This window comes from Silurus aristotelis (genome assembly GCF_946808225.1).
Source record: "Silurus aristotelis genome assembly, chromosome: 3".
Taxonomy (NCBI): Eukaryota; Metazoa; Chordata; class Actinopteri; order Siluriformes; family Siluridae; genus Silurus; species Silurus aristotelis.
In genome coordinates this window covers 5844131-5870581 of record NC_139576.1, presented here as the reverse complement: position 1 = coordinate 5870581, position 26451 = coordinate 5844131, and the positions used below count along the sequence as shown (strand labels likewise).

Below are 26451 nucleotides of genomic sequence, written 5' to 3'. Positions count from 1 at the left end.
ATATCATCCCTTAATTTAAGGATGACGAACATCTCTGTGGTCTCTTGCTTCTGTGGGGAACCTGTAACATCGGTAAGCTCACCAAGAGTGTGATTTTGAAGAACAGGAACAAATTATGCAAAATATATTGTGCAACCCTAATGGCTGGGGTTGGTTCCCTGACATAATATGCTAGCTAAATTTCTACATAACCAAACTGGTCCTGCAGTTTTTAATGATCTAATGATGACCTAATCAACTTAACTTAAATATCCAAGTGTCAGGTTATTTTTGTATACTCTCTGAAGCAGTACATAACCTACAATGCTATATGGTCCTTAAGTATGTGTATGTGAATTAAGTGAATTGAAATTTTAATTAAAATCAAGTTCATGGTGTATTTGCACATGCAGAGGATCTATTCATCCTTCATTACACCACATACTTATGTTTGTTTTAGACCTTCTTTTACTGTACTTCCTTGGCCTATCACTGGTTTGTAACCCTAATGTGTTCACCTGTTTTGTATTATTACTATTATTACTTGAATTATTACTTAATTTATGACTGCGGCTGTTGCTGCTGTTGATTGTCGTTTCTCAGTAGGTCTGTGTCTTATATATGCTTTAAATCCAAAAATCTGAGCTTTTGTTTCCTAACTTGTGATTTGTATTGGTTCTTTAGACTATTAAAGGATAAGGGTGTGTAACAGTTTCTTCTGCTAAGTTCTACTTTTCCAAACTGTTACCACACAGTCGGAGGCACACAATTGTATAGAATGTCTTCAGATGAGGTAGCATAAATTATTTCCCTTCAATTAAACTAGGAAACCCAAACCTGTTCCAGCATGACAATGCCCCTGTGCAGAAAGCCAGCTCCATCTAGATATGCTTTACATGGGTTGGAGTGAAAGATCTCCAAAACCATTAAACAACTTTGGGATGAATTGGAACACCGAATGCACCCCAGACTTTCGTACCTCACCTATATCAGTACCTGACTTTACTAACACCCATGTGGATAAATCAGCAAAAATCTCCACAGAATCCAGAATCTTCCCAGAAAAGTGGAGGTTATTATAACAGCAAATAGAGACTAAATGTGGAATTAGATGTACAAAAAGCATGTATCTAGTGGTCAGGTTTCCACAAACGTTTGTCTATATAGTTATGTGCAGTATTAAAGTATTAGCGAATGTATTGTTTTTTAAAAAGATCTACGCACTTAACTTCATACAAGGTCTATGTACTGGTCAGTGTTAAACAATTCAGCACTGTATCTGTTGTTCTTGTGCCAATTATTGTACTATGTTGTGTTCTTTATAAGATCCTTAATACTGGAGGAAATATTTTTTTATTCTACTGTGTACTGTAACAGCTGTACTGTATATGGCTAAAATGACTAAAGCCACTTGACTTCAGTGAGAACGTTAGCATACACTTCCTGAAATGCATCAGATGATCACAACAGCATGTTGGGGTAGCATTAAGGCAACTAGTAAACTCATATGATATTACATATTTAAGACACACTCAGTTCCGGTCTTTGCTCTTGCTCTTTATTAACAGGCAGTGTCTGTCAGTGTGATTCTAGCTCAAGTTGTTTCTCAGGGGCCAGCTCTCTTCGAGTCATTTTATCCATGTAACCCTTGGGTTATATTATGTAGAAATGCAGTTTTAGTTTTTATTCATGACTGTCTGTAACACAGAATCTAAAACATGAATCTACCTTTAAATCTATAGGACAGTGGTGGCTTTATGGCTGATGGTCTTGCTTACAGAAGCATCAGAAATGTCTCAAACCCTAGTACTACCGTCTAATAACGTATCATTTTACCTCAAGGGACGAAAGCCTGATAATAGTGAGGTTTATCAAATTTACATCAAATTTTAATGATCATATTCAAGGCCTTAGTTGCTAAACCTCCACATCCTGGTTTTATTTAAAGACTGATTATTCAAAAAGGGGTTGGCATTACCACAGAAATCGAACTTTCCTCTCAGGTAAGCGTTGCTAAGCATGTTTTTCTTTTGTTTGCACAAACAGTTAATTGGATGCCTCTTCCTTACAGATTGACAGCACATAGGAGATATCGGAGAAGATGATAGCCTGGCGGTGGATGGTTCCATTGTTCCTACTCGGGATCATAGCTGAGGTGAGACGCTCCTCGGCATTATAAACGTTCCCTGTTTTTTGTGTGCATTCCTCATAGCTTTGTCTTATCTTCTTTCATTTGTATCCAATATAACATTTTAATTGTCAGGTAATTATCCAGCTCTATGTTAACCATAAAAAGCTGTAGTGCTTTGACTGATTCATTGCCCTAACCACAGGAACTTGCTAATACTTTTTATTTCTTTTCTTTTTTTTTTTGCATGATATGTTGCTTGGAAATTTCTGAGAAATAATGCAAATGTTTTTTATTCAAATTTGAATGGTCATTGGCCTGAAGAGAACCCTGTGCTCTCAGGTCTCTCAAGCTTTACATAGACTGAGCCTTGAATGTTGCCATAGTAACTCATTTTTGAATGGACTTGCAGCTAAAAGTTTTTTTTTTTGCACTTAGTTAACGCCATAATTTATACATGTACTTATATTTTGTTTTTATAGAGCAATTAACACTTAGTATGTCGTCGGTATTAGTTTTATCAGACATTCGAACGTCGTAATTTATCATGGATTGCTAAATTATTTTCACAAGCTGAGCTTTTTTTATAAATCGTTTAGAAGTAATATTTGAAAAAATTATAATCACTGTCTAATTTATTAGACAATAAAGTAAAAACCTCAGATAAGTTTGGATTCAACTTCAAGTTTATGTGATTATAAAGTAAGCACTTTTCCCAAGCAACCAGATTCCACAATACCCAGAGACTGGCCAGAAACCTGCAGAAATGCACTTATGCACAAGTAATTACATTTTTCATCATTTATTGAGACTGATGGATTGTTTTCTTAAAAACAACCAGATAGAAGCTTATAAAACCCAAACAGTACTTTATTTCACTGTATAATCATGGCTGTTTTTCATAAATCCACTTTACTGTGTCTCTCTGAATCTTGGTAAAGTACATTTAAAGTAAGACATTTCTTAGTATTTTAGACTTCAGCTAGCTGGAATGTGAAAACCTTGATTTCAACCATATTTCAACATTGTAATCCAAAGCCCTGTAATAACAACAGAACATATTCTAAAGCTATATTAGAAGTATTTCCTTTTTAGGGGAGGCTTTTTACTTTTCACATGTACATTACAGCACAGTGAAATTCTTTCTTTGTATATCCCAGTGATGCTAGGAACCTGGGATCAAAGGACTGGAACAGTAAGGTTTAAGGGCCTTTCTCAAGGGCCCAAGCATAAAAGCTTGGTGATATTTGGACTTAAATCCCTGATCTTTGGATCAGTTAACCATAGCCTTAACTACTTAGCTATTATTTCTTTGTAGAGTGAAATTTCTATAATGATCCAGGTGTCTCATTTATCAGTCGTTAGTACGGCGCTCTCACTGCTGTATCCCCGGTCAGGGAACCAACCCCAGCCACTCTTAGTGCCGGTCCCAAGCACGGATAAATGGGGAGGGTTGCGTTAGGAAGGGCATCCAGCGTAAAAACGTGCCAAATCAAACATGCGGATGATCCGCTGTGGCGACCCCTAATGGGAGAAGCCAAAAGAAAGTACACCTAAAAGGTACTAAATTTGTCTCTAAAAGCTGCTGGTATGCACAAGAAAATTGATGTTAGCCACTAACAAATCCCTCACTTTTTAAACTGATATGCTTTTGCACAACCACAATTATGTCGTTTCTCCATCATTGAACATTCAGGCTATATTGCAGGAGTTGGTGTTGAATCTATAATGATCTCAAAGTTTCGCAGGAGATCCAACTGACTGTACAAGACTATAGAAAGGACATTACTTACAATCACACCCGCCGGTGCTCATGAGATATTCTCCCTCTCGAGTGTTTGTAAGGTTTGAATCATTTATAATCACACTGATAAATATACATCCATGTCTATAGCACCACCCTTATTATAACTGTTGACATGCTGTTTTGCACAATTAATCAGTTGCTGCTGTTGCTGCTTTTCACACATGTGTACATGTATACAAGTACCCTTATTTTGCACAATGTACTGTACAACATATTATACAGAATGTAAACTGGTCTGTGCTATTTTGTGTATTTTGTGTATTTGTCCTGCACTGTCCTGTTTTGTCTTGCACTAGGTTGCACATGATGCACTTTATGTGTTGAGGACAAGTTACTTTTAGTTGTGTGATGTAGCTCTATTTTGTGTGATGTAGCACCAGGGTCCTGGAGAAATGTTTTTTTTTTTCTGAGTACTGCTTCAGCTATATATGGTTTAAATAACAATACAACCTTCTTGACTTCTTGAAATCTTGACTTGACTCGGTGTCACCCAAATAAAGATGGGTTTCCCTATTAAATCTGGGTTTTTTTCTGAGGGAGTCTTCCATTGCCATCGGGGATAAATACACATAAACTAGAATACAAGTAAATTTTGTTCTATTTTTACATTCTGTAAAGGTGCTTTGAGACAATTGTGAAAATCGCGATAGAAAAAATCTTGAATTAAATCACACAAACCCCTTAAATTGCCATATACAGTATACAATTAAACAACAAATAAGTAAACTTGAGTAAACTTGATTTGGGACTCCCAAGCTCAGCTTGAACACTGTGTAGCCTTTAATGTCTTTTCCTGTTATTCACATTTGTTTCTCTGGGAAACTACCTACCTCCCAAAAACATGCTAGGTGAACTGTCAAAATGCCCCTCTAAGTGACTGCAAGCCTCACATATACCCCAGGATTGGCTCTGTATTCACTAGAGCTTATTAGAAATAAATGAATCCTGACAACATTATCTTTCATGTGCTGATTGTTTAAACACAATTTAAGTTGCGTGTGTTGTATACCTGCAGGTCGCTGTAAGAGCCAGTCCGGAGGTAAACGACAGCCAGCAGCAGATCCCTAATAATGGATACACTGACCTTGGGTCCACCAGACAGAAGATCGTGACAGCGCAGTTCGAGTGCTATCAGAAGATCATAAAGGACACCGATGTCAGAGGTACACCTAATAAAAATAAATAAATAAACAATGCTGAATCAGATCCTGATCGCAGTCAATGAAGTCGTTAGAGTCACACCTTATTCTTTCTCTCTGAGCAGCAGGAACCTTGCAAGAAGCTTTCCAACATCACTTAGCTTAAACCACAATGCTGTTAAAATTCTCAATTCTGATTGGTTTATTTACATTTTTATAAGACACTTTGACAGTAGAGCAAGTTGCAGGTAATATCATGTAAAGTTAAAGGAGATTTATTCTTCTCACACGTATATTACAGTAGAGGTCGACTGATATGGGTTTTTAACTTGGCACACGTGCCTACCCGTATCCTAAACTACAGCTTCTTGAAGGCTCGCTAATAACACAGTTCCAAAAAGTTATTCTCATTCTGTCTCCAAATTCTTTCTTCATATATCGCAGGATATTAGGAAGATGGGGTCAGCAATGATACATCATCCCTGCAAAGAGGGTTAAGGGCCTTACAAAAGGGCCCATCAGTGCAGTTCTGTGGCTTGAACCCCCAACCTTTCTATAATTTCTGCCAACAATTATAAGCAGTTTGTTACCATGGCAACAGTCGACGCCTCCAGTCAACACGCATAAATCCTATGGTTTAACACCCAAGAAAAATGTTTGAATAAATTCCTGCTTCTGCAAAATGATAATGAAGAAGATGAATTCGGATCGCCTCGGGTCTGAATCAGATTTATTCGATGTTCAGAATGCAATGAAAAGAATAAAAAAACTAATGAAAGGAATAAACGGATTTCTGCGACTTTCACTTGCAAGTTAAAAGTATCTATATGTCAAAAATGCAATCTCACAAAAGTGAGTACACCCCTTACATTTCAGCAACGATTTTAATGTATCTTCTCAAGGGTTAATAGTATAGAAATGAAACTTGGATACATTTTAGTCAATGTGCAGCTTTCCAGCAGTATAGAAAATAACTTAAGATACAGCTAAAATAACTGCCAAAAAAAATTAGTACACCTTAAGTGATAACAGTTGTACGTCATGTAACCGTGCAAAGCCCCACATAGGAATGCGGATAGCAATGAAAAACACCTACAAACATGCACCAACTGCCCCAAAAGACAGTCAACCAAGTTCACAACTGCCTTACTGAGGAAGCTGAAGGTGAAGGTGATGAAGTGGTCATATATGTCTCTAGACCTGAACTTTATTGTGCACCTGTGGGGCATCATCAAGCAGAAGATGGAGAAGTGCCATGTGTCTAACATCCAGCAGCTCAGTGATGTCATTATGGAGGATTGGAAGAGGATCCCAGCAACAACCTGTGCAGCTCTGGTTATTTTCATAGCCAGGAGGAATAACCAAGTGCTGGATAACAATGTGCTCAAAATATTGACACTTGTTGCATACAGTTTTCACATGTTCACTTAGGGTGTACTCACATTTGTTGCCAGTTATTTAGACAATAATGGCTGTATGTTGAGTTATTTTCAGAACACAGTAAATCTGTACTGATATACATGCTGAGAATATACAAGAGTTTGCCAAAAGGCACCTAAAGGACACACACACATATACATATATACGTGTGTATATATTTATATATATATATGTGTGTGTGTGTGTGTGTGTGTGTGTGTGTGTGTGTGTGTGTGTGTGTGTGTGTGTATGTGTGTGTGAACTTAATTTGTTCGGGAAAAGTGCTGACAATGTGATTTATTCGTAATACATGTAGAAAAATTAGATAATTGATTCCACACACCCAAAAAAACATACAAATATTTATTTATGGTATTTTGTGTACATACTATTGTCCTTCTGTATCTGAAACAAATAACAACGAGTTAGTACAGAGTATAAAGTAAAAATTAAACAAATGATCCTGCACTTTATCTTTGAAAAGAGTCATGGCTGGCGTGAGGGAGACGAAAGGGAAGAGAAGTGGAATAGGGTTATTGCTTGGAAGGAGAACCTGCTTCCAGTAGAACACATGTGGTGTTTGTTTGGGCGAATGCTGCCTATATGGGGAATGCACGATGAAGAAGAACGAATTTGCAAGAAGTGTACATGAGCTTCCATTGTTTTATGCAGCGAGAGAAAAAAAAACCCTGTCTTATTTGAGCACGAGCCGTTTCCTTGTTGTTCGCGTGATGTTTGATGTTCGCAATGGACGTTCTTGCTCGTAATGCAAGTACAATTTTTATAACAATTTTAGCTCGTCCTGCAAAGCTTATGTAAAGCAAGTTATTTGCAATCCAAAGTTCAACTATACATAAATCATCAGGTACCAGACGGAACTTTTGCTATGTTTCCACACGGACGGTTTTAATTGGCGAATGTGAGTATCATGGTGGATTTTGGGGTTCGATTTGAGACTTAAAACAAATGTTTAGTGATAATTTTTTCTTTAAAGATATAAACGACATCGTGAATAAAAAAAAATTATTTACATTTTATTAAAGCATTAATTTTGACAGCTCTAATATTTTATATATGTACAGTATGCAAATGATTCATCAGCATAGTCCTGTCTTCTGAACACAAAGTGCATGGTGAAATGAAATGGACCATCAAGCTGAATGACAGTGCTGAAGTGAAGTGTGTAAAACTCACTCAGACTCTTCAAACATCATCAAGCTCTCGGATGGAGTGTTGATTAAAAGGCATCGAGTGGACGCGCTTGTTTTTGTGTTGCTAACGCGCTAAAACCATCACGGTAAAATTAGTTCCAATGACTGCAGCACAATTAGTGACATTCCTTAAATGCCTTTGTTTTTGTGTTACTTTGAAAGTTCTAGCAGTTTCTGTTATAGGACAGAAATAAGTGGACTAATCCAAAGCCTTGCTCACACTAGCCAGAGAAACTTCTGATAAAGGAAGTCCTGGGTTATCAGGATACACACTATTTAGACAAAAGAATTGGGATACCGGAGTTTTCCAGTCCTACTGTATGTGGTTCTTCTCCAAACTGATACCACAAATTTTGCACACAATTGTCCTTGGATGTGGTAGCATCACATTTTTTCCTTCACTTAAACTTGGAGAAGTTGAAGTGAAAGATTTTGAGCTGCTACAGAGCTATGACCTGTGGGTGAATTGGAGCGCTGACTGCACCCCAGAGGTTTTGCATTTGCATTTATGTCACTTATCCAGAGTGACTTACAGTTACAGTATCTTAGCTACACATCTGAGCAGTTTAGGGTTAAGGGCCTTGCTCAAGGGCCAAGCACTGGCAGCTTGGAAGAGCTGAGCTTTGAACCCATGACCTTCCGTTTACAAGTCCAACATTTTAACCACGAAACTACCACGTCCTACATCAGTATCGGACTTTACTAACACCCTTGTGGCTGATTGAGCACAAATCTATACAAATTCTAGTGGAACATCTTCCCAGAACAATGGAGGTCATTATAACAGCAAGTGGACACTAAATGTGGAATGGGATGTTTAAAATTCACATATCTTACTCGTAGGGTGTCAGAGAAGACTTACCTTCTGAGACGTGTTATTGTTTGAACAGAACGAAAAGTCAGCCACGTTTAGCCAATCCACTGAAAAACATTTGATCACATGACTGCATACTGTTTGTGTTTATGTTTTTACATTATCAGCTGGCCTGATGTGTAACCGAACATGGGACGGGTGGCTGTGTTGGGACGACACTGACATCGGAGTCACTGCTCACCAGCAATGTCCAGACCACTTCCATGACTTTGACCCTGCAGGTAAATGTTTCTATCTACTTTATCTAACCTACATTCCGTGTAACTTAAAATTGGTGCTTTGGATTATTTTCTTGGTGTCCGATGTGTAACCTCTGGTCACTTTCTGGACACCTGTATACCTGATAATTCATGCAAACGTCCAATTGGCCAGTCATATAGCAGTAGAGCAATGTATGAAATCACTGACATACTGATTATGAGCTTCACTTAACGTTCACACAGATGATCTCAATAACTTTGGATAACTTTATAGACATTAAACTTGTAGGGACCAACATATAAATTGTAATTGTATAACCTCTTGTCCATTGTTAAAAGCGCTCTACAAATAAAATTGAATTAAACTGAATGAACTTGAAATGGTTCTGGTGCTGGTGGAACTGGTGGCAAAAATATTTCTTTGCTTGAGTATTTCAGCCGAGAAACTGCTGATCTCATGGGATATTCACACGCATTCTTTTAATAATAATTGTTAACAGGTACAGTATGGTGCAGTAGGTTGAGTAACAACATGAAAGCAGGGCAATGCAGTAGATCCAATTTGTAATACAAAAGTTGTAGTAATAATTGACACAGATTATTGCTGCAAATGAAAAGTGTTTAGATATGTGATGGAGGCTAGCATTTAATTCTTAGAGATAATTTTAGCATTAATAAGGCTGAAAGGGGAATCATTTTACTGCATTCTGGCAGAAAACCGCCAATAAACAATTATCTCATTTATACAACTGAGCAGTTTTATGGGCCTTGTTTAAGAGCAGCAATGGCAGTTTGGTTTTGTTGGATTTGAACTCACCACCTTCCCGTCAGAAGTCCAGCACATCATCAACCACTGAGCTTTAGAGCATTAGAGTTTACCCATAATGATGCAGAAAACTAAAAACATTCTGTTGGGGGCAACTGGTTCCAGCTGACACGAAGTCCACGTGAGTTTAAATAACCAATACATTCTTGGTAAGTAGAAAGACAGATCAGAACCCACCAGACCTTAAACTGAATGGTTTACAATAGCACTGATTGGCTGCTTGGGAAATTTCCAGAATAAACAGGACCAAAGGTGTTCTTAATAAAAAGTTTTTTCATTCTTTCACATAATACTGATAGGCTTTTAAGTTTAAAATCTGCATTGTAATAGAAACCCACATAGTCAATGCAAATGCTGTGAAGTGTGGAAGAATAGCACTTTTGAGCTTTTTGACATTTTTATCCTTGGATTGTTTTGAACAGAAACAGCCACTAAGGTGTGCATGGATAACGGCCATTGGTTTATGCATCCAGAGAGCAACAGGACGTGGACGAATTACACCACCTGTAATGCACACAGTAAAGAAAGCAGAATGGTAGGTCATGAACTTCTGACTGCCAGCATTTATTGCAACTTTTTCCTCAATTGAGCTGCAGATAAATGCCATATGTATAACAAATAACATACACTGAACAAAATTATAAATGCAACACTTTTGTTGTTGTCCCTATTTTTCATGAGCTGAACTCAACGATCTAAGACTTTTTCTGTGTACACAAAAGGCCTATTTCTCTCAAATATTGTTAGTGTTAAATCTGTGTTAGTGAGCTCTTCTCCTTTTTTATTGTGGCCAGCCTAAAGCGCACCTGTGCAATAATCATGCTGTCTAATCAGCATCTTGATATGCCACACCTGTGAGGTGAATGGATTCTCTCAGCAAAGGAGAAGTGCTCACTAACACAGATTTAACAATAACAATATTTGAGAGAAATAGGCCTTTTGTGTACATAGAAAAAGTCTTAGATCTTTAAGTTAAGCTCATTAAAAATGACACAAAAGTGTTGTGTTTGTAATTTTGTTCAGTTATTATGTACAGTTGTGTAAAAAAAGTTTTTGCCCCCTTCCCGATTTCTTATTTTTTTGCGTTTGCGTTTTAACGAATCATTAATGTGTAACCAACGCAACAAAAAAAAAAAAGAAATCGGGAAGGGGGCAAACACTTTTTCACACCACTGTATATGGGCAGTGGTCCAAAATAAATAAATAAATAAATAAATAAATAAATGTTGCACAATAAATTCTCGGTTGGACCTATTACACTCATTTTCTAAAGAAATGTTTAGACAGACTAAATCAAACTTCTACAACACACCACACCTGAGACTAGCAAACCTAAACAAAGTATTAAGCCTAATCCTGTAATGCTTAATGATTATCTGATAATATGTTTATGTTACAGAGGATTTACAGGAACCCAGACGGCCCACACAGCAAACTGTTTATAATATGACTAAACATTCATCCATTTTCATTACTCTCTTGCAGACCGCACTGAACCTGTTCTACTTAGCCCTGATAGGACACGGGCTGTCTCTGGTCTCTCTGTTCATTTCACTCGGGATATTTTTCCATTTTAAGTAAGTGTGTAAATGCAATTTATTACTGTTTAATGTTTTTTTTACCTGCTGCATTCAGGATGTTTTTTTTCTTTCTGACAGGAGTTTGAGCTGCCAGAGAATCACCCTGCACAAAAACCTCTTTATTTCCTTTATCTTGAACTCTATCATCACCATTATCTGGTTAACGGGCGTGGCCAACAACCAGGAACTAGTGCAGAGGAATCCGGTGAGCGCTGAATGAAATGGATTCTGTGGACGAATCTGAATTTACATCTGAATTTTATCTGTTCTATGCTATATGGGCAAAAGAAATTTGTCACCTGACGTTTCCAGCCATATGTTGTTCTTCTCCAAGCTGTTTCACAAAGTTAGAGGCACACAATTGTAGTATAGGATGTTTTTGGGTGCGGTGGCATTCAATTTTTTACCTTTGCTTGAATTACGAGACCTGAATCTGTTCCAGCATGGCAATATCCCTGTTCACAAAACCAGTTCAGTGAAGATATGGTTAACATTGGTTGGAGTGGAAGATCTCCTGCTATAGAGCTCTGACTTTAACCCTATTGAACACCTTTGGGATGAATTGTACCACTGACTGAATGAGCTCATATTTCCACAAGTACAATCCATATAATGTAGTGGAACATCTTCCCAGAAGAGTGAAGGCAATTATAACAGCAAATAGGGAGTAAATATGGATATCGTATGAACAGGTGCCTACAAACTTTTGTCCATGTAGGGTATGTGAACATATTAAATCTTTATGAGTATGATTTTTTTCTAATCACTGTCAGATTGAAAGAATGTGCCATCTAACAGCTGGATTTACACAACTGAATTTTAATCAAGTTTTGTTCAGGTTTGTACAGCCTGATCTAAATTTGATCCAAACCTTTTTTTTTTGGTCTGAATTGGATGCCCGAAATTGGATTTGTATTGGATCAGTGTAAACAAATCCTGAACGATTTTTTGTTTATCTTGTTTTACCCATATTTTATTCACAATAGAACACATAAAAAAGAGTTGTACCATTTGAAGAAAAAATAAGGTCATTTTAAATTTGATGAATGTAACATGTCTTTAAAAAGGCGGGACAGGGCCATTATTACCACGGTGACGCATCTTCTTCTTCTTCTTTTCAAGCATCTGTATACATTTGGAAACTAAGGAGACCAGTTGCTAGAGTTTTGGGAAATGAATGTTGTCCCAATTTGTCAGATACAGGGTTATAGCTGCTCAACAGTCCTGGGTCTTCTTTGTCTTATTTTTCATTTCATGATGTGCAAAATGTTTTCAATTGGTAAATTGTTTGGACTGCAGTTTCCCCCCCCAGGCTTTTTCAGAATTGGGGTTGTAATCATTTGAAAGGATTATGGAGCGGAGTTTGATTTGATCTGTATTTCTTCTTTTAAATATAACCTGTGTGATATATTCTCTCCCCTTCAGACAAGTTGTAAAGTTTCCCAGTTTATCCATCTCTATCTCTTTGGGTGTAACTACTTCTGGATGCTGTGTGAGGGAATTTACCTTCACACACTCATTGTTGTGGCTGTGTTCGCCCAAAAACAGCATTTGATTTGGTACTATCTTCTTGGATGGGGTAAGTTCTCAGCTTGAAAAAACATTTAGTTTTGTATTTGGTCATGAACATTTACTCATTCTTGATTTTTTGTTTTGTTTCAGGTTTCCCACTGTTACCAACTACAATACATGCTGTAGCCAGAAGCTATTATTATGATGACAAGTAAGTATTAAATACAGTACATTTATTCTGAGAACACTGATCTGGAATCAGTTTTCGATTTTCATACAGTGTCTGCCAAAAATGTGCCAACATCTTGGTATTTTTCAGAGACACATGCATGTTCCCATGCATGTTTATATGCCAAAAACTAGGTCATTTACAGTATGAAGATTTTATTCGACAAAACAAATAATAACAATAATAAATGCCTAGATGTTCCACTTGATTTTCATTGAAAAATCCTCCCTTTTCATGAATTACAGCTTTACACACTCTTGAGAAGTAGACAGTTTATTTCACCAAACATTCATCTGAAGAGCTTGCCTCTTGTAAAACTTGTAAAACTCACTAGTTGGAATTATTTTTCTGACCTTGTGATCTAGTTCATCCCAGAGCAGTTCAATAGGTTTTAGGTGCAGTGACTGGGCAGGTCATTTCATGATAGATAACAACCAAGCAGATTGTTTGCCTTTTAAATAACACTTACAGAGTTTGGACGTATGCATTGGGTCATTGTGTTGTTTTGTTTTAAGTTGGTTCTAATGACCCGCAGTCCAGATGGCATTGCATGGCGCTGAAATATAGAATAATAGCCATGTTGGTTCAATATTCCTTTTAACATTAAACCTACATTTATTCTCCATGTATATATAGTTAGCGTGTTCTCCAAATATAGCCTGAAACTTGTGAAGTGGGACATACATATAACTACATGTTTTTGCCTGTAGTGACAGTTTAAAGAAATGGGATACCATTGAATTACCGGGTTTGTTGCATATAAACAAAAGAAATGTGTTATAAAGACCACAAAAGACTTGGTGTTTCCAAACTTTTACAGGCATTATACACTATGTGACCAAAATTGAGCAAAACCTTGTAATATGTATGGTATGTGTTTTTTGAGCATCACATTCCACATTTAGTTCCAATTTGCACTTATTATTCCCTCCACTCTTCTGAGGAGATGTTTCACTAGATTTTGGAGTGTGCTTGTGGAGATTTGTGCTTATTTAGCTACAAGGATGTCAGTGAAGTGAGGTACTGATGTAGATGAGGTGAGGAGGCCTGGGGTGCGTTCATCATTCACATTCATCTCAAAGGTGTTCAATAGGGTTGAGGTCAGAGCAGAAGATCATCCACTTTAACCCATGTAAAGCATATCTTCATGGAGCTGGCTTTGTGCACAGGCGTTAAAGTAAAAATTTCATGCTACTAAAGATATCCTGTATAATCGTGTGCCTTCAGCTTTGTGATAGTTTGCGAAAGAAGGTGTCCCAATACTTTTGTATTGGGATAGTGTATAACTCATGTATATTCGATGTATACCGATCTCAGATTAGCAATTCCTTCTATCAGCAGTTTACATGTAGCTTTACAGAGTATTGATCAGTGTTTCTTCTAATTAAAAGACCGACATTTCTGACCCTCAATGCAAAAACAGTGAACTCCAAAAGTATTGGATAAAAATGTATAGAACAGAAATGTATAAGTAAATCAGACAGCATGTAACATATTTTATTTGTTTTAGTATTAAAATCTTTTAAATAAAAGGATTATTCCTGAAGTAAATGCTCCTCAGTTTTAAAACTATTGGCAGTCCAGAAATTCTTAAAAATTATGAAATAATTTATTAGTATGAATTAGTTGTTAAGTTTTCAATTAATTCTTTTATGCATTTTTTTTCAAATATATTTCTATGTTTCTTACTGGTGCATGTAAACAAAAACCTTCCCAACTACAAAAGATAAAGATAAAGAAAAATGCTGAGCAGATGTAAATGCAGGTTACAAAGATATTTAATTAACACCAGGGCAGACACACAACTTTAACGATAATGCAAAACGCGTAAAAAAAAATGGTTACGTCGATTCACAAACAGACTAAAATAAAACAAATGAGGTGAAAAACCCAGGACAGAAACAGTTCAGCAACAAAGTATTAAACAGAGAATCACAGCTTGGCAATAGTCAAAGAATAAAAAGTCAGTGAAAGCATTACTTTTACCGTTTACCTGAATAAAGAACGCTTAATTAGTGTGTGTGCATGTAATAGGGCATGCCGGTGTTAATAATTAATAGGGAGAGTCAGAGCAGCAAAGTGTGTGTATGTGTGTGTGTGTGTGTGTGTGTGTGTGTATGTGTGTGTGTGTGTGTGTATGTGTGTGTGTGTGTGTGTGTGTGTGTTCTGGTAGTTGGAGTCCTGGGTAGCCATGTTTGAAGGCTGTGGTGCCTGGTGGAAGTTTGAGTCCATGTTTGGCAGCCGTCTGACACCAACACCATCTGTTTTATGCTAATAACTAAAGTATTTCTTTCTGTCAATGAACCACTATTTTCTACAGAAGTCCTAAGAAGCCATGCATTATAATATTTGTTTTCTTTCTTGCTTTCTCGTGATCGCAACTTAATTTTCTCTTGATCAGTAGATCATTTTTCGGTGTATTTGGCATAAGAGCATGTTCTGCATGCGTCCCGTTACGGGCTTGTCCATTTGCCCGCTGCCAAAAAATAGTTATGGTTACCAGTGTTTTGCTAGTTACTACAAAATAGTAACTTGTTACAGTTACTCGTTACTTCATTCAAAAAGTAACTCAGTTACTTTGTTGATTACTTACACCAAAAAGTAATGCGTTACTGTTAAAAATTACTTTTTAGTTCTTTCTTAAAGAACCTTCTTTAATGTTCACGTTAATGCCCTTTTATGCGTTATGTTCTACAAACACAAAACTGACTTTTTTGTCCAAATAGTAAATCGTAGCTCGGGTATTTATGCTACACATGAGCTACTAAAATGCTAATCATGATATTTTCCCTTTAATCTGTAGCTGCTGGATCAGTTCAAACACGTCTCTGCTGTACATCATCCATGGGCCGATCTGTGCTGCGCTGCTGGTGAGCCATCTGGAGTTTTTGCGATTGTTGTTTCGTTGCTACACACAAACTGACAATCCATCATGTTGAATGCGATGCATTGGTATTCAAGTCTTTGATGGAAGTTTCTCTGAGTTTCTATTAGTTACGTGTTACTAATTGTGTGCATGACTAGAATATAGATTCTTATTATTCTTTACTGTCTGACAGCTGAAGACATTCAACTACAACCCCAATTCCAAGAAAGTTGGACAATTTGTAGACAGAGATTTTTACAAATTAATGAAACTCAATCCTCTATAAGAATTTTCTGGCATTTTGTTGTTCTTTCATTTTTTTTTTCTTTCATTTTTTGGCCATTAAATTTCAAATGACTTTGTTTTACCTTAAAATTTCCTCAGTTTAAACATTTGATATGTTTCTATATTATTTTATTGTATTTTTTTTTTAACCTTTATTTTTTACAGGCAAGTCATTAAGAACAGGTTCTTATTTACAATGGCGGCCTGACAATTGGAAAAACCACTTAGGGAAAGGGAAATAGGGCTAAAATAAGTACAAAACATTAAAAATACATACATGTAAACAATTACATAAATACATCTCAAAACAAAATTATGACGAGAAGCAACTGCATATATCCGTGAACAAATACGATCTAATATTTTTAAAGGTTGAAATTGGAATGAATTTATCCAGTTTGAGAGTATTTTGCAAAGCATTCCAGTCGCGAGCGGCAACAGATTGAAAAGATGCAAGACCAAATGCAGAGTTGGTTTTAGGAATGCTTAATTGAAAATGAAGTGAGGACCGGGTGTTATATGTGACAGGCTTTAGCTGCAGCAAGTGACCTAAGTAAGGAGGTGAGTGGCCGAGAAGGGTCTTATAAATGAAGGTGAACCAGTTAATTTTACGGCGATTGTGAAGGGAGGGCCAGTTAACAGATGAATATTCTATTATGTATAAAATATTATGAATAGAATATGGGGCAAAAGAAGGGCCAAGCAAAAATGGCAAAATATATAAATTTTTATAGATCAAATAATTGGTCAATAATTGAACAAGAATGAAACAAAAGCACTTCATTTATTTTAAGTACTTTATAGCACAGTGAGGTTCCCTGGTGGTCTAGTGGTTAGGATGCGGCGCTCTCACCGCTGTGGCCCGGGTTCGATTCCCGGTCAGGGAACCCAGACACTCTCAGTGCCGGTCCCAAGCCCGGATAAATGGGGAGGGTTGCGTTAGGAAGGGCATCCAGCGTAAAAACATGTGCCAAATCAAACATGGGAATGATCCGCTGTGGCGACCCCTAATGGGAGAAGCCGAAAGAAAGTTTTTACTTTACTTTATAGCACAGTGAAATATCCCAGCGATGTTAAGAATCTAGGGTCAGCCACGATACAGAGCTCCTGGAACACAGAAGGTTAAGGGGCTTGTTCAAGTGTTGTTGCTTGGCTACAACATGGCTTGAACCCCTGACCATCCGATCAGAACCACTGATTTACCACCTTCCCAGGTTATAGGTTAAGGAAGGTTATGAGACCTCTGAATCCCCCAGATTCAATAATGCTGTTTGGATTTTCATTTGCATTTCTGGCATTTGGTAGACACCCTGATTCGGAGTGACATAAAAGTGCGATGAAGTCTCTATCAATAAATACCTTCTGAATACATTAATTAGGGCAATACTCAGCTGTTTGGACATCAAGCAGAAGTTCCACCTCCTTGGTGCCAGGAAAATAGAGTTCTGAAACATGTCTGGCCTGTATCCTCAGAGATAATGGGACTAGCAGAGCAGCGTTTGACGATCAGATGAAGAGTGGTGCAGTGCGGGTTGAGAGGTAGAACGTAGAGGTCGACCGATTCATCGGTTTTGTCGTTTATTTGCGTTGAGTTTATTGATGGAGCAGCTAAGAAGGTCAGCTGTCATTAAGAGAGCGGCCTCTAGAGGCCAATCACTGATACTAGGTTCTGATTGTTTTTAGACGTGAGACTGGGCGCTGCATGGAAAGTGCTATATTATACTTATTATTTATCATTTATATTTTATTATTTATAAAATTATATTTATTAATTGCTGTTAGTATTTTATTTAGAGCCTTTTCATGATTCAATGCTGTTTTTAATTTTAGACTTTTTTTTTTTTTTAGTAATAAAGTTTAGTATTAGATATGGTTTTACATGGATTCATTTTTTTTTTAATCCAGTATTAATTTTAAAAATTATCGGTTGATTAATCGGTTATTGTCAAGTACGACCCAACCCAGCTAACGGTGTTGGTAAAGTCCACTATCGGTCGACCTCTAGTAGAAGGCTGTGGTCTGTTTTTGGTATTTTTGGAAAACATCATGTTTTCAAATCTGATGCAAGCAGCTGCAGAAAGCTATTGGAGAGACTGTCACAGTGGGGTGGTGTGGGAGAACCTAGGAATGTTGAAGACCAGTCATTTAGTTGCATTCTTGATTACGTGCATGTCAATCAGGAAACAAAACTGCCAGGTTTATATATATAACAGTTCAGCCTTGAGATGATGACGGACTAAATAATTGCCCAAAGTAAAGAGAAATAAACTAATGATCCTTATATTGTTAAGGAGACACAACAGCATGTTAGATTAGCACTATTTAAATGTCATTTATTATGGAAACAATCTGTAAATCCTCTTTACATTCTCTTTTTTAATCCCCAGGTGAATCTTTTTTTCCTGCTCAACATCGTGCGTGTGCTCATCACCAAGCTGAAGGTGACTCACCAGGCCGAGTCGAGTCTGTATATGAAGGCAGTGCGTGCCACACTTATTCTCGTTCCTCTGTTGGGAATCCAGTTCATCCTCCTGCCCTATAAACCTTCCGAACGTGTCTTAACCGAGATCTACGACTACGTCATGAACATCTTAATGCATTATCAGGTACGTGCCAATTGAGCTCAAAGTTTCACACGGCAGTGCAAAAAAGCACAGAGGATCGCCATCACTAGAGGATGAGTGTGAAAAAAAGCAGAAGATAAATAACTTCTGTTCGGAAATCTCAAAGAACTTAAAGTTTGCATTCATAAAAAGCAGGTAGAGCTCCTCTGAGCAATTCCAGGGTCTGTGGATGTGGATTTTTCATGAGCTGTGAACTATTAAGAACATTCCAGTTGATGGACTGGATTAGAATATTAAATATAGAATTATATCTAATTCCTTGTAAAAGGGCTAAAGGGTCTATTTGTAATGTTTGTATCTTCTTAATCATATCTTCTTAAATCTTCTTAATGTGAAATCTGTCATTGCTTTAGTGCACACATGAGCTATGGTTCTGAAAAGAGTAGTTCCAAATGCTGGTTTTTCAGCTCATTTCTGGAGTTTTGATGTCATCCAGCTCCTGAATCAGAAGTCCTACTGAGCAGTCAGACTTTCTGCAGTATGAGTCTGAGAGGAAATACAAAATTATGCATGAGGTACAAATACCATCCTGACCTCTGAGGTCTACAGACAATTCCTGGACTTCATGACTTGGATTCGAGCTCTGACATGTCCAATCAACTGAATTTAGATGGACTTCAATCATGTTGTAGAAACATCTCAAGGATGATCAGTGGAAACAGGATGCACCTGAGCTGAATTTTGAGTGTCATGGCAAAGGCTGTGAATATTTATGCAGATTTGTTTTTTTTATATAGAAATTTGCAAAGATTTCAAACAAACTTTTTCACATTGTCTTTATGGGGTTTTGTTTGTAGAATTTTGAGGGTAATATTGAATATAATCTATAATGCTGTGAATACTTTCCGGATGCACTGTATATACAAAGGTTTGTGGACACCTCAGCATTAGATCCTATTTCACATTTAGCCCCTATGTCTTCTTATATTAACCTTCTCTATTCTGGGACGATGTTCTACTAGATTTTAGTGGGAGCTTTTGGAGATCTTGTGCACATTCAGCCACAACGGTGGTAGTAAAGTAAACTGATGTAGGTAAGGTAAGGAGGCCTGTGGTGCAGCCAGTGTTCACATTCATCTCAAAGAAATTTAGTAGGGTTAAGGTCAGAGCTCTTTAGGCCACTCAAGATAAAACATATCTACATAGAGCTGGATGGCTTCAAGCTAAATGAAATTCTACTGCATCCAAAGACATCCTATATAATTGTGTGCCTCCAACTTTGTTGTAAAAGTTTGGGTAGGATCTACATATGGCTGAAAAAATTTGGTCGAAAGAACATTTTAGTCTACATAGTGAATGTATAAATACTGACGAGTGTAGTTTTGGGATTCTCAGGTTCCCAACCTGAATCTAATGAACAGGAAATAATAATAATCGTGTCGTACGTCAATCAATTTGATGTTTGGTCTGCCCAGGAAAAATGCAGTTAATAATTATAACTATGTGTATTAAACACCTCTCTATCAAAACTCACTTGTCTTGGTTCTAAAACGTTGCACATTTCTTCTTTTTCAGGGTCTTCTTGTGGCCACCATCTTCTGCTTCTTTAACGGAGAGGTAAAAAAAACACATTCCCTGCAACTAACCTCCCGGTTTCCTGTTTATCTCGAAATCCCCAAAGGCTTCCTTCTAGACCGTATGCATTCCTGTCCCACTTTACGATCAGACGTGCGATTAAATCCCCAAAGCTCGGTTACAAAAGCTCATTTCCCTCCCTCAAGTTTTTAGCTAAACGCTGGATAATTAAAGACTTTGGCTGGTGTCCTTATGCACAGATTCATGAGTCACGCTGTCTGAGCTGCCGAGCTGCTGATCCAAGTTCAAACGAGCTCTGTGTTTTTTTAAGTAGCTGCTTTATGAACGCCGCACCGCTTGCACAGATATATCCATTATCGAGTCAGGAGCTAATACAGCAGTTAGCAGAGCTGGAACGAATGACTAAAAGCCGCAATTATCGCTCGACACGATGCGTTACGGAAAAGGGGGGGGGGTGGTCGGTAGCACGGAATGGAAAAAAGGAACGCGATACCAATTATCATTATTAACTAATGGGATAATAAGGACCGTTTTATTTGAACAATTACTTCTGACTTTCTGGAACATTTCACACCATTTTTTAACGTTTCTTTTTATTTTTTTGGAAGCCATGCGTTTTACTGACCTGCGAATGCATGTAGAGCATGTCATAATGCATTCACAACTCATTATACATGCTGGTAGAGTTTACAATCCTAAATTGGTAATTGAACACATTAGTAATAGTGTCAGTACATAATAAATGTATAAAATGAACAAATACAGATTCCAGACAAGGATAAAGAGAAGCTAAGTTATTAGAAGGTTATTAAGAAGGTTCCGGTTCTGGTTCGAGTTAGATGAAAGAAAGTTCTGAAATAAATACAGATGGTCCCCGAGTTACAATGGTTCGACTTACGATTTTCCGATCTCACGACGACTATAGGAATCTGACAACATTGTTAAAATGAGTACACAAACCGCTCCACGCGCATGCTGTCACATACAATTATACTATGCAGTACTATTAATCGCCCTTTATTTTGTTAAATTATGTAGTTTAATTTGTTAAAATATTAAAAAATTACAGTACACTACCCCATACTCTCGACTTACATTCGATATTTTGAAGTTACGGTCGTGTCATCGGAACGCATCTCCATCATTAGTCTGGGACTACGTGTAGTTCCGAATGCTGATTTTCCAGCTCATTTCTGGGCTCAGATGCCAACCAACTCCTGAATCTGGAGTCCTGCCGAGCAGTCAGACTTTCCACAATCTGGCCGTGAGCAGTAAGAGGCTGAGATAAGCACAAATTTGTAAATGAGGTACAGATTCTATTGATTGTGGATCTGAAGTAGGAGGCAAGGTCCGAAACCGGTGAAGGATAAAACTAGCAATCACAACAGAACAAAAAATTCAAGGACGTCAGGGTATAAATACATTTACATGATTTGGCAGACACCCTTATACAGAGCGACTTACAGTTATCTTAATTATACAACTGAGCAGTTGACGGTTGAGGGCCTTGCTCAAGGGCCCCACGGTGGCAGCTTAGTGGTGCTGGGATTTGAAGTCACAACCTTCTGACCAGAAGTCCAACATCTTGACCACTGAGCAACCTCTTCCATGGGAAGTGAGAAAAGGGAACTTTTAAAAAAGTCTACAAATATACGCAATATTTATATTTAAACATGTAGACTTTTTTTTAAATAAAAATATTTTGTTTATTATTCAGCTCTGAGTTAATTGCTATGGTTAAGCTGTTTGTTCTGATTCATTATCTGTACAGTTGTATTTAGAAGCCTGTTTGTGTTGATGTGGGAGTTCTCTTTCTTATCTTAGACTCTTGTGAGAACATCAGGTAATTCCTTATCTGTGTAATTCAAGATTGTTCTTTGCAGTGTGGAGATGCAGGACATAAATGCATGAACTTGATTGTAAATCGAGCTCCCAAATTGATGGTAACGGAGGTTGAGAAAATAAGTCATAGTTGAAAGTAACAGGCTAAAAGGTGTGGATTGAGAGCAAAGTTCAAAAATAGAAATATGTATTCCGAGGATTAAATTAAACATCAAACAACAGATAAAACATTTTACAGGTGAACAGTCAGGAAACAAGCTGTTAAGACAGGACAGGAGTGGAGCCAAGGCCAGAACAGAACAAAAAGCACATGGCACTTGTTCCTGAAGAAGCTGTGTGATAGAAATCATAACAGAGGCAGAGTCTGATATTAAATCGGATCAACTCATTAAATACCATTCTGGTTTTAATTATAATGTTTGATGATGGTTTGTCCAATATTTCATTTAAATTTAGTGGACAGAATTGTTTGAACTTACTGGTTCCAGATAAAACACAAATTAGGTTGTCTTTAGAATTCAATAAAATTTTATTTGTATACTTATTTTTATAGAAGGAATCACCCTAAAGCAGCATTATAGAAATAATTAGATTGCGAATATACATTTTGAAATACAATTATTTAAAATAAATTCTGTCCCTATACATTTATCCCTAATAAGCAAACCATTTGTAAAAGTTGCAAACTCGAAAGACAAAATGGTGAAGAAACCTTTAGAAGAACCAGATTTAAAAAGGAAACCAATCCTCACCCATCTGGATCATCATTTATTATAGTTTCTTTAAACTTGAGGTTGAAGTTCACTGATGGACACTTGAATGCAAAGCTGTTTAGGGTAATTGTAGCTCTAAACCATTCTAGCATTCTGTTTATATAAATTATTGTTCCAAACCATCTTCATGGTTCTTGAGTTTAACCCTCCACTGTAATCTTATGGATTTTTGGGCTATTTATGTGGAGCTATCTTCAGCCAATGGCCTCCAATAGAAAAGAGTATTTTATCTGGAAGTTGGGCGTGTGTACAGTATGGATTTGTTTCTGAAGTAGCTTGTTTAGACAAACCTCCAAACCACTGAGTAATAAATTGGACTTCTAGGTAAGTACTCAGGATGTAATGCATGCTAAAGCTCCTACAGTATACTGTGAAAAAAATATACATTTATTTCTGAATCTACTGACTTCCAACCAAATTAGCAACATATAAAAATCGTATTTCTCAGTATGATTTCTCTTTCTTGAAAATTTTTTTATGGTGCTGAAAACAGTGTTCCGTTTGTTTTTTCATAAAAAAATATTTATCACATTCATTCTGTACAATTGAGCAGTTTGGGGTTTAGGCCCAAGAATTACAGCTTGGCGTGGCTGGGATTTTACATCATGACCTCTGTATTTAAATTGAATTGCCTTAACCTTTAAGCTACAGTGCCACATCTGAGGCTTTCAGTCTGTAGGTTGTGAGTTTTAACCCCAATCCCAGCAACACTAAGCGGGCGCTGTTGGACCCTTGAGAAATTCTGTTAACTGCTCAGTTGTATGAATTATATAATTTTAAGTTGCTTTGAAATTATGTGTCTGTCAAAATGGAATAAAATGTGGGGAAGTTGTAGCTCTGTGGTTAAGGCCCTGGGTTAGTAATCAGAAGGTCAGGGTTTCAAGCTCTGGTGTTGCCAAGCTGCCACTCTTGGGGCCCTTGAGCAAGGCCCTTGACCCTCTGTGCTTAAGGGGCACTGTAACATGGCTGTTCTAACATCAGGTGGATATGCGAAGAAAGATTTTCATTGTGATGTACATGTTTCTTATAAAAGTGTTACGTTGTATTTTTTTGTCATTTTCTTTTTAATAATAAGATCAAATGACACATTGAAAAATAATGAACATTGAAATTTCTTTCCACAGGTACAGAGTGTGTTAAGGAGACACTGGAATCAGTATCGGATGCAGTTTGGTAACGCGATGGCCCACTCCGAGGCGCTCAGATCGACATCTTACACGGCCTCATCCATCACCGAGGTGCAGGGCTGCTACAGCATCGACGGCCACAGCGAACACTTAAACGGCAAGAGCTGCCTAGATGCCGAGAAATGTGAGAATTCTTTCAACTGAGAACGTCAGCACTCTGATCGCGAAGGTCACGTGACACAAAGGTCGGCGCTTCTAGGAAGGGTTTAAGGAAAGTTTACTGCTCTCACACTGCCTTATAAATATTACCTTATACAGCGCTTACTAAATGGACAAAAACATGTCTTTAACAAATGACAAACTCAATGGTGACACTTTTTTTAAGAGACACAGAATAATTTCATATAATAATAAATTTGTCAGTGATGATCCATAATTAAGAATTATTAATATTACTCATTAGTATGTAGCCTTCTAACCACAGACACCATACAGAAGTAAGAGACATGTAATCAATCATATATGTCATATATGTAATATATAAATATATATATCAAACTTTTTTAATGATGAAAAGCTTTCAGGGAAATTGAATTGTCTGTTTAACTCTCAACGCAAGAGTTATTGTGTCATAAATTATAAAAGCATGACAACCTATTTGTACAATATGCAAATATACTCTGTAATATTTGATATTGACATTGGGGGTGTAAATTGCATATTCATAGAATATACATTTAATTAGAATTTGCGGAAGCAATAGTTTGTTGGTTGGTATTATTACTATGCCCGACGTGTTTGGGGCTCTCCGAAGACCATCGCTTAGAAAACAATTTAACAAAGCAAAAACTAATTAACAATGAGCTACATCTAAACAGAGTGATTCTTTTTGATTTCTAGAGGGTTGCAAAAAATTCAGCTGTACAATGTTTATGATTTGAAGTGTTTCAAAAAATATATAATGCATTAGTAACTTAACCCCATGTAAATGTTAATGATTACTAAACTTATATAGCAATTATATATAATCAATAAATCATTAAAATAATACATTTAAACAAGTGATAAATATACTGATTATCCACTATATGGACAAAAGGTACTTGGGCTTAAACCTGTTCCACCATGATAATTCCACTGTGCACAAAACCAGCTCCATTAGGATATGCTTTACATGGGGGTTGGAGTGGAAGATCTCCTGCTATCTCCTGCTCCAACCCTATTTAACAGCTTTAAGATGAATTGGTACACTGACTGTACCCTCCAGGCCTCCTCAATACCTGACTTTACTAACTCCTTTCTGGCTGGATCTCACACAAATCTCCACAAACCCACTCCAAAATATAGTGGAACATCTTCCCAGAAGAGTGGAGATTATTCTAACAGCAAATGGGAACTAAATGTGGAAATGGATGTTCAAAAAGCATCAAATTATTTTGAGGCATCCATAAACTTTTGTCCATATAGTGTATGAATGAAGTTTTTGTATTGAATTATAGGAATTGTAAATAATCTATTTTATAATATGAATTCTCTTTTTTCTCTGGATTGTTCAGATGGACGAGGCTACATGCATAGCCGCTGCCGCTAATATGCTGTAATAGAAAAATATATGTATAAATATATAATTATAGGAAAATATAAATATCCCGCTAAGGGAAAACGCCAGTATCATTTCCTATATTATATTCAGGATAGCGCTGTAAACTGATGTAGTGGTGGTTTTTGTGTTTATGCATCGTGTCTTGTCTGTAAATCACATCAGAGTTTGATGTTATAATACATGAAGCACCCATTGCATTTGTTTTCGTAATATATTCACGTTCAACTTGCACAATGTTGGTATGATGGATTTGTGAAAATGAAGATGAATGAATGTCATTGATTTTGTATAGAGGCCATTGTTCAGGTCAGGAATAAAATCCATTTGCAAGAAAAAAAAAGGAAAACAAGTGACTTCTTGCCTTACTTTTCTTTATTTAACTGGGTGTAAATTCACCTCTATCTATCTATCTATCTATCTATCTATCTATCTATCTATCTATCTATCTATCTATCTATCTATCTATCTATCTATCTATCTATCTATCTATCTATCTATCTATCTATCTATCTACACTGTATCTCACTAATTTATATCTTTTCAAGGGGCAATGCTAAAGACATAAAACTTGGATATATTTTAGAGTAGTCAATGTGCAGCTTGTACAGCGGTACAGATTTACTGTAACTCAACATGCCAGCATACAGCCATTATTGTCAAGATTAGCTGCCAGCAAAAGTAAGTACACCCTAAGTGATAACAGCTGTACATTGTGTAATCATGCAAAGCTACACATCCTATTCATCATGTTCATGTTTTTGTCGGCTTGACAGGACCATATAAATTTGTGTATCATGTATTAGAGCAGTTAAAAGTTGGTGCTTTGAGTACAATTTTCTCATACTGACCACTGGATGTTCAACATGGCAACTCATCAGTTGCCACAGACTC

At 37.0% G+C, this 26451-nt stretch overlaps 1 protein-coding gene across 3 annotated transcripts in view; it reads left to right on the top strand.

Moving 5' to 3' along the window:
* calcrla (calcitonin receptor-like a) overlaps positions 1-25900 on the top strand; it is a 57396-nt gene extending 31496 nt beyond the window's left edge. For 2 of the 3 annotated variants that reach the window (XM_083536296.1, XM_083536295.1), the window contains exons 2-13: positions 2051-2134; positions 4930-5077; positions 8665-8778; positions 10006-10118; positions 11069-11160; positions 11242-11368; positions 12589-12742; positions 12826-12886; positions 15708-15774; positions 18443-18661; positions 20195-20236; positions 23955-25900. In XM_083536296.1, coding sequence (XP_083392422.1) covers positions 2081-2134; positions 4930-5077; positions 8665-8778; positions 10006-10118; positions 11069-11160; positions 11242-11368; positions 12589-12742; positions 12826-12886; positions 15708-15774; positions 18443-18661; positions 20195-20236; positions 23955-24161 — 1398 coding nt within the window. In that variant the 5' untranslated portion in view covers positions 2051-2080 and the 3' untranslated portion in view covers positions 24162-25900. Of the gene's footprint in view, positions 1-2025; positions 2135-4929; positions 5078-8664; positions 8779-10005; positions 10119-11068; positions 11161-11241; positions 11369-12588; positions 12743-12825; positions 12887-15707; positions 15775-18442; positions 18662-20194; positions 20237-23954 lie in introns of all 3 variants that reach the window. The other variant, XM_083536297.1, reaches the window with a different exon arrangement.
* The last annotated feature ends 551 nt before the right edge of the window (positions 25901-26451 follow it).